This window comes from Carya illinoinensis, chromosome 5, assembly GCF_018687715.1.
Source record: "Carya illinoinensis cultivar Pawnee chromosome 5, C.illinoinensisPawnee_v1, whole genome shotgun sequence".
Lineage (NCBI taxonomy): Eukaryota > Viridiplantae > Streptophyta > Magnoliopsida > Fagales > Juglandaceae > Carya > Carya illinoinensis.
The window spans coordinates 16,618,765-16,633,409 of NC_056756.1; the positions used below are offsets into that span (position 1 = coordinate 16,618,765).

Genomic DNA, 14,645 nt, shown 5'->3' on the forward strand with positions numbered 1-14,645 from the left:
TTGTGTGTATATATTGCAAATATCAAAAGATATAAGGATATTGCAAATTTATTGGTATTTGGAGAAATATTTAAAAAGAATAAAAAATATTATTTAAATTATATGAAGAAAAATAGATAAGTTAATATATGATATATTATAAAATTCATTAGTTAAAAAAAATTAAAAAAAAAAAGAGTTTTGATGATGTATAATAAAAAAATAAAAAAATAAAAAAAACAAGATAGAGAAACAAGCTGATCACAAGTTTCCATCTCATCAAGAGTTTCTCTCGTAAGACATGTTTTATAATACGTCAAATTTCCTTTATAATAAAATATCTTTATCAATTTGATGGATTATATTAAACTAATTTATTGTGTAATTTTTTTTTTTTTTAAGATTTACGTGTAGACCAAATATTTTCTTTGTATTCAACATTAAAACGGTTAGATGTAAAATGAACAAGAAATAGAAGTGGAAGATGTCTTTATCCGCTAATTTTAATTATATATTCGGAAACCAACTCATTTAATTATATTCACTGAGAGGTGTGGCACATATTTTGCTTTACCTAAGATTAAAAAAAAAATATATGTTATTCATAATCTCTACACCACGCACTAATATGTGATTTGTCATTTTTATCATTTTATTTAAATACACATATTTACATATTAATATGTATTTTTAAATAGAAGAGTAGAAATGACAAACCAAGTATTGGTATATGGTATAGGAGATGATAAGTAGAGAAGAGAAGGGGGAAAAAAAACGATTTTTTTCCGTCTATTTGGGATAATCAGCTGGATTTTGAAACTTTTTACTTTATCCACTCTCAATATGTCAAAAAGTCTCATCACAAGGAACTGGAATACTTGTGTGCTCATGAGTCATCTGTCATGGCGAGAAAATGAATATCCGTAGTCAGTAGGTCTCGTTTCCCCAACTGTCTATCTATCTACCACCGAGAATCCATCTCAATTATGCTACATCCAGCTTCCTTCATCGTCATCTTTTCTTCCTCAGTTCCTAGTGACTTATATTTCACTTTCATTTCCAGCATTCTTCTTTCTTCCGGCAACCTTCCAGCAATGGCATAAGTGTTTGAGAGAAGGATCGAATCAGTGGGGTGTTGTTCATCATACATATCAACTAACACCGTCTTCACACATTTCCCCAATTTAACATCCCCATAGACTCTACAAGCTGCAAGTAGCGATCGCCATGCCGTAGAATCACTCCTTATGGGCAAGCTCTTGATTAACTTGTATGCTTCCTCCAGTAACCCGGCACGACCTAAAAGATCAATCATACATCCGTAGTGTTCAACTTTTGGTGACAGGCCATACACGCATACCATCCTCTCAAAACATCTCATGCCCTCTGTCACCAGCCCTCCATGGCTACAAGCACTTAAAACCGCCAAAAAAGTGACTTCATTAGGTCTAAAACCCTCACCCTCCATCCTGTAGAACAGCACGATAGCATTTCTCGCTTGCCCATGAATGCCATAACCCGAAATCATAGCTGTCCAAGATTTCACATCTTTGCTCTCCATCCTTTGGAAAATGTCAATGGCCTCTTCTAAGAACCCACATTTAGCATACATATCAACTAAAGCTGTTCCTAGAACTGCGTCCAACACCATTTCCTCCTCTTGCACATAATCATAGATACATCGGCCTAGATTAATGGTTCCAGAGGCAGCACAAGCTGAAAGCAATCCTGCCAATGTAGATGAGTTGGGCCTCACTCTTCGAACTTTCATATCGAGTAGTAGAGCTACCGCTTTTTCTTCCATGCCGCTTCTTGCATACTTATCTATCACACAATTCCATAATACAACATCCTTTTCAGTAACTTCATCAAAAGTCCTGCGCCCTAATTCAACATTCCCAGTTTTTGCATACATATCAATTAAAGCAGTAACAACATTTAAATCAGAACAAAAGCCAACTTTAACGCAATGCCCATGAAGAGATTCCCCTCCACGCAAGTTTCCAAAATCACCGGCAGCTGACAAAACACTCAAAACTGTGGTGACGCTGGCTCTCAAACCACTGCTACACATTTGCCAGAACAAACCAAATACCACAGTTGGTTGTGACGAATGAAGATAGCCACCCATCAAAGTGTTCCATGAAACCAAGTCATTTTCTTGAGGAAACTCATCAAACAACTTATGAGCATCCCCAATCCTCCCACAAACACAATATAAATGCAAAAGCGTATTCTTTACATTGATAAATAGCCCATGCCCAGATCTCACAACCACCCCATGAATCCCTTGCCCAGTACCAATGGCGAATACACGGGCGCAGGCTTTAAGTTTGGTAATAAAAGAGAACTGGTCTAGCATAATTCCTTGAGCCCTCACATGATTAAAAACTTCAAAAGCTTTGTTTGGGTCATCACCAGTGGAATAGCCCCGAAGCATCGTATTGAACATATACAAATTTGGGTGTTTTATATGATTGAAAATGGAGGCTGCATATTCCATATCTGGAATGGAGCACGCAAGAAGCTTGCTCAGGGTGAAAGGGACACGGTCAAGGCCAGTCTTGACCATAAAGCTATGGATTTGCGAGGTTTCTGATATAAGCTTACAAGATTTCAAAAGAGAAATGAGCTTCTGGTCCTGTAACAACGTAGAGTAGTGTTTTGGGTTAAGAAGTCTGAATGTTTGCAGCCTCGGCATTCGCCAAGGTCATGAGCCGGTGTCCGGACTCTTCAGTGGCAAATGTTAAAATTGTTTGGCGAGAAATTAGGTGTCGACACATATAAGAACTGGTACATATGAAGTCTTTGATTTAGAAACAAAAGGTCAACGATAACGAATCAGTGGCGTGCTGATGATTTATCAAAACTGTATAATTAAGTTGTTAAAATGATTAAGTACATGTTTGGAATTATAGTAGAAAATATTACTTTTAGTTTAAGGCTTATAATTTAGAGCTTAACATAATAAGCTATATTATTAAAAAATTATTTACTGTTTGGGATCCATATGTTTAAAACACTTTTAAATATATAAAATTTGTTTGGAAACGAATTTAAAAAACACTTTTTGAGGTAGAAATGATACAAAAGTGTATATTCTTGATATAAATAAAATAACAACGAAAATAGTCCAATAAATTTTTCAGTAATTATAATGAAATGAAAATAACTTCAAACATGCATAAGTAAAAAAGCAATATAATCACGCTCAATATTAATAACATTTTCACTAGATATCTCTGATTGTTGCATGCTTGAGTAATCTTCTGCTTCTTCATCCTCCATGCTTCTAGGAGGTATATAATCCTTGTCATCATCGTATGGCTTGAATTCAATATCATTTAATGCATGAGTTCTAATAAAATTATAAATAGTTATAGACGCCACGACAATTTTAACTTACTTATGATAAGGAAAATTTGGCATATGATCTAATATCTTCCATCTATTTTTCCAAACTTCAAATGTTCTCTCAATAGTGCATCTGAGTGACGAATGTGCATGATTAAATATTTCACGCATACCCATTGGTCGAGAACCACGACGAAAATCTGGTAGATAATATCATTCCCTTTTGTATAGCCCCATGTATACATTCATATGAGGATATCCAGCATCTACCAAGTAATATTTACCTACATAAAATTTAGGATAATAAATCAAAAGTAATATAAAAATCATTTATTATCTTATTAAAGTTCATTAATGTCGTTCTTATTAAATTCAAACCTCTAGATGGATGTGGAAAGTGCAATTTCTCCTTCCGAATAGCTTCCATAAAAATACGTATATCATGTGCGATACCTTCCCACCCAACCCAAACAAAAGTGAAACACATATGAAAATCACAAACTGTCATGATATTCTGAGTAAGTATGTCTTTTCTACCAATAAATGGAATTTGTTTTGTTGGAAATATAGTAACTGGCACATGGGTTCCAACAATAGTTCCAATACAATCTTTAAAGTATGACCAATATCGCTCATTTTCACGAATTTTTTTTGTTTTGGAACATCCTTAAATTCCCTATCAATGGGATTGATAATGTCGACTGCCATTCGTGAAACAACCATTAATACACTATTAAAATGCCTACTAATAGTTTCTCCCGAATGTTGAAATATTTCTTGCGCCATTCTATTCCCAAACCTATGACTTAATGTAATCAAGAAAATTCTAACCATTTCTTCAATAGTTATGTTTCGAGTACTAGTTAAGTTATATCTTACATTCAACTCTTTGCATAAAGTATGAAATATATCTTTTTCCATCCTAAATTGTTGATGACATCTATTATAATAACCATTTAGAATCTCCATAACAAACTTATAACCTATATGCGGAGAGGTCCTACAAGGTTTCTTGACCATATATGTTGTGTAATATTTAGAAGCCATCATTAGTTGTAATGTTATCATAAAGTCAATATCATCCTCTTTTTCATCTTCTTTACCATTATCGACATCGCTTGTATACTCTTCAGTATCGTAACCATTATTCTCCATGTCTGTTAAATTCACAAAAATATGAAAAATAAATAAATAATAAAATGGTAATGCTTAAGAACAAGCATCAATAAAAAATTAAAATGTTGTAAAAATTCGAACAAAATATATAATAAAAAAATATATATATTCTCAACAACCTCTAAAATAGTTCATTACAAAGCATTGAGAAAAAGAAAATAATAACAAATCCCCAAAAATGAGATCATGATTGTCATTATTGATTTATTTATTTTTCATTCGTTTAATAAAATCAATTTGAAATGTTGGGTCCTTTAGGGCAATAAACATTTCTCTATGTGATTTCGTAAGGAGTATCTCACTTGAATCCCTAAAAAACTAATAGTCATTTTCTATCGCAGCTAACTCTCTTACAATAGCTATAACTTTATCAATGCTACGGCCAGGTTTATCAAAGGATGATGTTCTAATCCGCTTTTCAAGAACATTACAAAGACGTGTGAAATGTTGATCAAATATTTGAATTCCTTTTTTCCTTTTCCTATCTTGGATTGCAGGTGTAGCTCGTTTTTATTCTTTTGTCTGAGTGTCTAAATCTGCATGACTATCATCGGATTCATCATCCGAGTCATCAATCTCCTTTACGTCTAACATCACATCGTTATCCTGATCAAATCTTAATGCATCTTCAAAACTCAATCCAAAGGATGGGACCCAAGCTCCCTCACTAGTGGCAGTTATATCCCTAAACATTATATCCAACTTGGAAATATGAGCCAAACCTGCATTCTGAAACTTAGCCGCTTCTGGAATTTCCTATATATAAGTGCAATATAATCAGTAATGGTAAATATTAACTAATTATAAAGAAGAAAATAAATAGGTAAAAACATAGTACCTGTAACTTTTTTTCCCACCACTCATCTGTAGCGTCAACTGTCTTCTTCACTTGATCTCATCCAAGGCCAGTTTCCTTTCCTACAAATTTCATCCAAATGTTCCAATCCTTTTTTAAACTATGTCACTTATTCTTTAGTTGTTTATAGCAAAATTATTTACCAATTTTCTCACTAAACTTATTAACCATATTTTTCCACCCTATCTTATTAAAATAGGTTATTGGACGATTACTAGCATAAATCTCACTTACACATATGTCTATATAATCCTCTAGCATTTTATCTATCCAAATTAATCTCGTTGTCTGACTATCTTGCATTTGTGTAGTCACAACAACATGGTTTTGATTTCTCTTAGACATGTTTGTTATTGCTGAAAAGTATAGAAAGAAGTAAGTTAAGAGAAACAATCTTTATAGCTTCTAGGTTTATCAAGAATTATGCTGATGGTAACTTTAAGTAGCAAAGCTGTAGAAGTAATTAGAACAAGAGTAAAGTTGCTGAATATGCAAAAATCCATTGGTCGTATGTGCTACTGTTAGAAACTAGAAAAGGCTTTGTACATGTAAAAAATTTAATTCATGATTGGAGCCGCAAGTTCTAAATGTTTTATTCAAAATGTTACAGAGAATGAGGTATGGCTCCCTCACACACACACAACACACTTTACCTGTATGAAAAATATGAGTTTTATGAGTTTTATAGGTGGTTGGCTAGAGGCTATTGGACTACTAATGTTAGACAATTTCTTCAATTTATTGAGAAGCCAACCTAAAGAGGTCAACATTGCTGCACTAAAGTACATATGTTCTTATAGTCACTTTTATGGATGAAGGAATGCAGATAATGAATTCCAATGTTCTTAACTCCTATGTCGCTCCTATTGTAAAGCTTATCACATCAAACTCTTATCCACAAAAGACAAAAAATATTCCAAAGGGTGAATAGCATTCTGAAAAGTGGATTTCATGTTTGTGGTAGGAAGTATTCTTTTCTAGCCTTCTCATCCAATCAATTGAGGGACCGTTTTGCCTGGTTTTTTGTTGAAGATGGAAATACAAATGTTTTTCACATCAGAAAGTGGATGGGAAAGTTACTCAGACGAACATTGCGATGAAATTGTTTTTTAATACATTTATTACCACGCAACAGAAAAAAATATTTTAAAAACCAGACTCAACATATCACATGACAAATTTTAAGAAAATAAAATTTGAACCATTTAATCTAAAAATTGTAGTTAGAATTTATGGACCCTCCATAAAATTTGAACCATTTAATCTAACCCAATGAGTGAAGGAAATACCCTCTTGTAACCATATATTAGAACAAGAGCTATGTTCAAAGCCACAACAGTTATGATGATACTAGAAATTGTCAAGCAATTATAGGACTTTCACAGTAGTTATGCACTGTGATTTCGTGCTCCACAAAGGAACTCATCCCCCTTGCATGGCCAACAAAAAAAAGGGGGGGGGAGTAAGGACTGCGATGGCAACTAGAGAAGCAACTCTAAAAAAAAATAACAAATAATGAGGAAATAATACCAATCACAACATACCTAGATTATATCCGACTATGAATGGATGATTATAACTCACTGTGCACAAATGAAAATACCACCAAATGCATGCACACTCCACACAATTTGCAGTAACACCGAATGGAAGATAAGGTTTTTTTTTTTTTTTTTTTTTACACACTACCGAACTCAGTCATGGGTGTTGTATAAATAGAGCAAAGACTTAGAGTTTCAATAGATGAAAAATATGTGAGAATCAATCGAAATGGATATTAACATAAATTTATTCATACCTGTCTTCACTTTTTTTTCGTGATGATAAAATCCATTCTTTGAGTAGGTAGCTAACCCAATAAATCTGGAGACTTTTTTGTTTCTAAAATCCAATCTTTGAGTAGGTAGCTAATCCAATAAATCTGAACACTTATCCAATCAATCTTCTTGCGCAGTCGGTTCCATTTTTCTCGAATTTTAGGAAAGTAAAGATAACCAACCGAAGAGTACCAATAAAGATTTCTACCCCCGAGCTCCAATAACTATGTTTTAGCTCCAATAACTCTGTTTTAGCTCCATTCAAATTTGATAGAAAGCAAATCGTATGAAAAATCTCCAAAGAATGACTACCGATTCAGCTGGAGAACTTGGTGGAGACGATAAAGTTGAAGGCTTCAGCCCCATCTGATTCTGTGTTATAAAATAAAATAAAATAAAAAAATTGAAGGCTTCAGCGCCATCCGATGCAGCTGGAGAACCGATTCGACTGGTCAAAAATCCCAATACCAATTCTCAAGGGCTTCTTTCCAGAAAGGCATCAACTGCAACCTATTTCTTACTAACCTGACGTGCTATATACCATAAGAAACTCCTAGAGAAAAATCGTAAGGCCATGAAGGTGTAGTGGCTGAAGAGTCTAAGGTGGGTGAAGAATTCGAAGGTGGGTTTTCAATCCAGATTTTTGATAAGGAATACTGATTCTGTGTTATAAAAAAAAAAAAAAAAAAAAAAGGGGGTTGAAGACAAACTGCCATCTGAAAATTTTCAGCTCCATCTGAAAGTTTAAGGCATGAAGGTCTTTGGAGGCTGAGAGAGAGAAAAGGGGGGGGGGGGCAAAGTTGTTGTTGTGGTAAAATAGTGAGGATCATTTGGTAATATATATGTCACGAAAAAATAGAATTTACTTTTTGCAAAGTGCTTCTGACAAAAAGCATCACTTTTGTTGAAACGTGTTTGTTTAGATTTTTTTATTTAAAAGTACTTTAATATAAAATTACCAAACAGGTAAATTTTATCATTTAAGTACTTTAAACCATTTTAAAGCACTTTTTAGACTTTCCACCGCAACCCCAAACAGGCTCTAAATTGTTTAACCAAAATGAATTAAGCACTTAATTGAGTAAATTATGACACTTGAGTAAATTAATAAATTCTAATATTTTTACACTTAAAAAAGATTTATAATGCAACTGTTTTACATCAGAATTAATACCTCAATTTTACTCATTTTGTATCTTATTTAAATGTTGCATGAGTTGCCTACACCTCATTTGAGAGGGATCTTGCAACAAATGGGTATTCTTGAAAATACCCAACTCTGCACAAAGAAATTGGTGGTAGAGCGAGTGCAGCATGGATAGAGGGGGTTTTTTGGCCTCAACACAAGATGCATACTGACGCACACAGCAGTTGCGATGACAGGGGCACGTGGGATGCAAGCCGCAGCAAGACAGCACAGGAAGAGCAATGCAGAGCAGACTTCACGAAGAGAAAGGGGCAAATTCAAATTTTTGCTACGGGGAGGAGAATTTCATTCGGCATCTTTATTTTTCTTTTCTCTTGTTTTTACTTTATTGGGTGCAAACGGCGTGGGGTACAGAGGAGCTCTCTCTCTCTCTCTCTCTCTCTCTCTCTCTCTCTCTCTCTCTCTCTCTCTCTCTCGTTTTAGATTTTATTTCTAGTTTTTAGTTTTGGTTTTGGTTGGCAGACCTTAAGGGCGGCTGTTTTGATTTTTTTTTTTTTTTTTTGTCTTGGTTTACGTTTTCATTTTTTCCCAGTTTTCTTTCTTAAATTCTTAGTGGTTGTCAATTGTTTTATTTTATTAAGGCTTTACGTTTTCATTTATTTAGATTTTTAAGTTGGAAGTTTTCATTTTCAGACCTTGTCGGTCAATTTATTTCTTTTTCGGCTTGTCTTTTTGGTTTCGGTTTTCAAACCTTGCAATTTTTTCATTCTATAGATTTTATCTTTTCGGTGGCTGGGTTTTCCAGATTTTTATTGCATTTTGGCATTTTATTTTCCTTAGTCTTGCATTCTGCACAATAGCTTCTTGGTTCTATTTCTTTTGTTTATTTTTCTCTAGTTTATTTTACTTCAGTTTTCAATAGACTCACAAATGTTTAGAGAGGACAACCATTTTGAGATGTTAGGCTAAATTTCCAAGCCTAAGTTTTGGGGAGTAACTCAGATTTGGATTAGAGTTGATTTTTCACACTTCATCTATTGATTTTTTTTTCATACTCTATTGCTTTATGAAACAAGTTATATTTGTGAAAGTTTGGAGTGCTTCTTGCTAATCTTGATTTGTTGTTGATGTAAAACACAACTAATACTTGATTGTGACTTAAGACTCCATAGGTTTTTTTCCTCTTACATTGACTAAACTTGTTTTGAAACTCGGTAGGAAATTTTAGCTAAACTATAAACCTTACTTAAATTGTTTTAACTTCCAGTCATTATCTCTTTGAATGAGTAAATGATTGAGTAGAAATGAATGTAAAGAATGTTCAATTCTAATTCATGAATGGGTGAAACCTGAATTTTAGGTGTTTGATAAATTGTTTCTTAGAATCCCATTTTGAAATCCCAAGTATTTTTAGTTTAGATTTTTGCCACTTTTATTTTTCTTGCATTCATTTCTAGCATTTAATTCTTTACTCACTTTTAATTTTCCAAGCTTTCAAAAAAATTATTCCATTAAAAAAATAGAGAAAAGATCCAAAACATTCTTCATTAATACATTCTACATCAGTTCATAAATTCCATTTTTCTTATTTCTTTTCTTAGTTGTGTAAGTAGCCCCTTTTACAAACACGCTCCTCACACAAATACAACTCATTATAAGCTTGCTCTTTATGAACATTATTGTCCCTGTGGAAATGACCTTAGAACTCATTCATGGATTATTTTGATAGCTTCTACACTTAGAATATAGATTTAGAAAGCCATCACGTGCGCACCATAATTCGGAGGGTGTGCAATTCATAGGTACTAGTTTTATTAATAAGGATACATACAAGTGTACAAATTTCAGGCACACTCCTTAAAAAAGAATTTATTAAGTCTATTATTAATTCACATGAGTCAGCCATCTCAAAACGATGGTTACTGTTGTAAGTGATTCCTTGTCTATTAGAACAACTATCATTCACAACCACAAAAGAGAACTCCTGAAGTCATGGAAAATGAAAACTACTATTGTTGAACCATCAATGACAGAAGCAGAATATGCTATCCTAGCTTTGATGGAAACAATTCTACCTTTCACACAGATTGTGATTCGCTCCGCTCAATACAAGCTCTATCCTGCCCAACCCTAGTCTCTCTAAGACCTTTCGACTGATAGCAAATGCATTCCAACTACTCTCAAAATCACTTATTGTAGACAACATACCAATTGCAAAGTTACCTCCTCTAACCCTACAGGCAAATAATGTACTTGAGCTAGCTTGAGTTCATTCAAAATGCATTCAATAATTACAAAAAATAGAATTTAAAAATAAATAAAAAATAAAAAAACTGTTGTAAAACTAATGAAAAGTAATAAGAAAATTTAATAATCACAATATATAAAACTAGTTCTTCGGAAACTCAATATTATTTCTCTCAACTTTCTTGTTGTGTGTCTTCCATTGACTTTTCTCCCCTTGTTGATTGTCGATACTCATAGTCTAACACAAGATCAAGTAAAAGAGCTGAAACCTTGCACCCTTTTGATTTTATTTGATGGAGAGAATTTGACAGAGGGGATGCTTCCATCATTTAAGTGAGAATCACTACCAACATCTATAGTTCCAACCTTTACAGTGATCAAACAAGCAGTCTAAAATATAAGAATAGACTCCATGAGAACTACGTCTTTTGATATTCAAGCATTCTATCCTTTTTTTTGGGGGGGGGGGGGGGGGGGGGAAGGGGACCCGGGGGGAGGGAAGAAAAGGAATAGAATTTTGGCTTAATTTCAATTTTTCTTCTGTTAATAACACAAATCCATCCTTAAATTATACAAATAAGAAAACAGAACTTAGAAATGTTCTCCATGTTGCATATATGGTATTCAACATGGCATTGACACTGATACAGATTGTCTCAAAAAGTGTCACGACAATGTGATTATTACATCGACGGTGGTTCATGATGGGCTTCATTCAGGAGTTCATGATTGACACTAAGTTATTTTTTATCGTGAGAGAGGATGGCTTGATCCGTATCACTGAGAGAGGAAGGAGGTTCAAACAGGAGTTATTGCTTGGACTGGGAACTACACAATGGTTAGGGGAGCTTTGAAGGGCTGTGCAACATATAAAAGAGAAGATTTTTATTTATCCAGGAGGGAGGGATACCAGAGTTTTATCGTTCAGAGATGTTCGAATGGTCGTGGTCGTTTCATGAAGATGGCGGTTTACGGTGATGGGGGACGAAACAGCTCCATTTTTATCCTTGAAGAGAAGGGTGATCATGGTTGGAGTAGATTGCATGAGATGTTGAGGGAGAGTTTTCGGGTGGTAAGAAGCAACCATGGCACATTTGGTAATGCTCCGAAGAGACCAGGGGGTGATAAGGTGAAGTCTTACAAAGAAGCTTTAACGATAGAGTGGACGCATGCGTTGTCAACTGATTTCGGAGGGGGTGCTATGCATCGAGCCCCTCAAGGTCAGTCTAGGGAGAGAGAGGGTGGAGGAGACGTGAGGGAGACATTGTTCCTGGTATGTGATTTGTAGGTTCAATTGAGGAGTTGCAGGGGGAGGTGTCCATAGTGAGGAAGGTGGTAGAGGCTTTTAAGGTAGGGGATGAAACAGTGAGTTTAAGGGTTAGCAAGCAGGCCTATCAGAGGCCAAAGGCTTCGGGCTCTGGAGTTGAGCTGGTTAAGCCCATAGCCCGTAATAATTTAAGGAGAGAAGTTAAGGAATCGGGCTGAGCTGGCTATAGGCCAAAGCCCATGGCCCGTAATCACGCTAGAAGGCTTATGGGAAAGGAAAGAAATGGAAGGCCCTCGATTTGGGCTGGACCTGGGCCCCAACACAAGATGAAGAACTCGACCCATCAGGAATTGAAGGCATGGGTCATGGGAAAGGATTCCGGTCATGGGTACGGAGTAGAATGAGGCTCTCCTCCACCTGAGTCTCCTTTGCGATGACAACAGAACTTGTCGTCCGACCAACAAACGGCGCCGATGATGCTCCTAGAAGCGGATGGCAATAGAACCCAATGCTCTGATGATGCTTCGATGAGTAACCAGAAGCAGACGACGCCGATGGTAGTAGTCCCACCAACATAATGGCAGAACCTGAGACGGTGGCTCGGCGAGACCCTCAAGGGTGAACAGTGACATCGTGGTGGTGAAAAACAACGATGAAGGAAAAGTAGAGGATTCGGCCAGTGATCTTTTCCTATCTGATGAAGAGAGTTCACAAAGGCTATTACAGGGGATTAATGATCATGGAGGGGAAATTGGTTTAGTGATTGGAGAAGTGAACATGGAGGGGCAGACGGAGTTTAGGGTGCATAATCCAATTCCTCTGAACTGTATGTATCTAGATTCATCCAATGCATCAGATTAGGTGGGTCACCAACAACAAAGGAAAACGGGGTTCAAGAAATAGTGAGAACTCAATAGGCTAACATGGTCCATGAATTCTGAAGGTAGCTCAAGTAGGGATAGGTCTAAAGGGAAGCGGCTAGCTTCTTCCAATAAATGAAACCAAAAATTCTCTCATGGAATGTCCGTGGTCTAAATGATGCCGATAAGCGTCTTCAAATAAGAAACTTACTGCGTGGGTGGAAGACGAACATTGTTTGTTTACAGGAGACAATGTTGAAAACGGTCACTACAAAAATAATACGAAGTATATGGAGCTATGTTCATGTCGATTGGGTGTATTCGGCAGCTAATGGGGCCTTGGGAGGAGTGTTGGTGATGTGGGACCAACGGGTGGTGGAGAAATTGGAGGAGTTCGTTGGGTTGTTCTCAGTAGCATATTCATTTAAGAGTGTGATCGATGGGTATATGTCGGCCTTTATAGGTGTATATGGCCATAATACAGACAGTGATCGAAGATAATTGTGGGATGAACTAGCTGGGTTAAACAACTGGTGGGATCTTCCTTGGCGCATTGGTGGTAATTTTAATATAACAAGATTCATAAGCGAGTGTTTTGGAAATAGAAGAATGCGTCCAGCAATGTCCGATTTCTCGGAATGCATTTTTGAGTTGAACCTAGTGGACCTACCACTGGGGGTATATATACGAGGGCTAAAAATCAGACTGGTCTAAATTAGATAGATTTTTTAATCTCCCCAAAGTGGAAAATTAACTATCTAGAAGTGTGGCAAAAGAGATTGTCTCGTTTGTGCTCAGACCATTGGCCCATCATGCTGGATTGTGGGGGGATTCAAAGAAGGCGGCAACATTTTAAGTTTGAAAACATGTGGCTAAAATTAGAAGGTTTTGTGGACAGGGTCGGAAAGTGGTAGTCTTCATACCAAATTCAGGGCACTCCTAGTTTCATTTTTGCTGGAATACTGAAAGCTCTAAAGCAAGATTTAAAGTTTTGGAACATGCAATCATTTGGTAATATCGGGGAACTCAAGAAAATCAAGCTAAGGAAGATACACAAGCTAGAAAGGTTTCAAGAGTCAAGGCCTTTGAATCTGGAGGAATTAGCCCAAAAGTTAGCATTGGTCGCAGAGCTCGAGAGGATCATCCTACTAGAAGATATCTCGTGGAGGCAGAAGTCTAAAGCGTTATGGTTGAAGGAAGGTGATCGTAGCATTAAGTTTTTTCACATGGTAGCTAATTCTCACAAGAGATCCAACAATATTGAGATACTGAAGATTGATGGGGCAGATTGTAAGGATGTGTAGGTGATTAACAATCATGTGGTTAGTTTTTTTGAACAGCTTCTTATTGAGTAGGAGGGGTGGAGGCCTAAGCTAGAGGGGTTGGCTTTTGATTCCATTGGACCTTTGGATGCCAACCGTTTGGAGAGGCCATTTGAAGAGGCGGAGGAGCTAGAAGTGATAAGGAAAATGGCTAAAGACAAGGCTCCGGGTCCTGATAGGTTCTCTATGGGATTCTTCCAAACTTGTTGGGAGGTCTTAAAGGATGACATTATGAAGGTGCTCTAGGAATTTTATTCGTTTGGAAAGTTTGAGAAAAGTTTAAACACCACTTTTTTACCTTTGATACCAAAAAGGGTGGGGGTGGAGGATATTAAGGAGTTCCGACCCATTAGCCTTGTCAATGGCGTCTACAAGATTCTTTTCAAGGTATTTGCAAATCGCCTCAGTGAAGCCGTAGGAAATATAATCTCAAAGCCCCAAAATACTTTTGTAAATGATAGACAAATTTTAGACACAGTGCTCATTGCTAATGAATGTCTGAATAGTAGATTGAAAACGGGCTATCTAAGGATTATATGCAAGCTAGATATGGAGAAGGTGAATGATCATGTTAACTGAGACTTTCTTATTGACATTTTGGGGAAGTGTGGTTTTGGGGA

At 36.0% G+C, this 14,645-nt stretch overlaps 1 protein-coding gene across 1 annotated transcript; it reads right to left on the reverse strand.

Moving 5' to 3' along the window:
• Positions 1-681: 681 nt before the first annotated feature.
• Positions 682-2,761, reverse strand: LOC122309133 (pentatricopeptide repeat-containing protein At1g26900, mitochondrial). The gene has a single exon (XM_043122503.1). The coding sequence runs from the start codon at positions 2,678-2,680 to the stop codon at positions 941-943; it is 1,740 nt and encodes a 579-aa protein (XP_042978437.1). The 5' UTR covers positions 2,681-2,761; the 3' UTR covers positions 682-940.
• Positions 2,762-14,645: the final 11,884 nt, after the last annotated feature.

Bases quoted from the DNA above. Each gene is read 5' to 3' on its own strand.
- LOC122309133 (XM_043122503.1), bottom strand. From the start codon at position 2,680: ATGCCGAGGCTGCAAACATTCAGACTTCTTAACCCAAAACACTACTCT.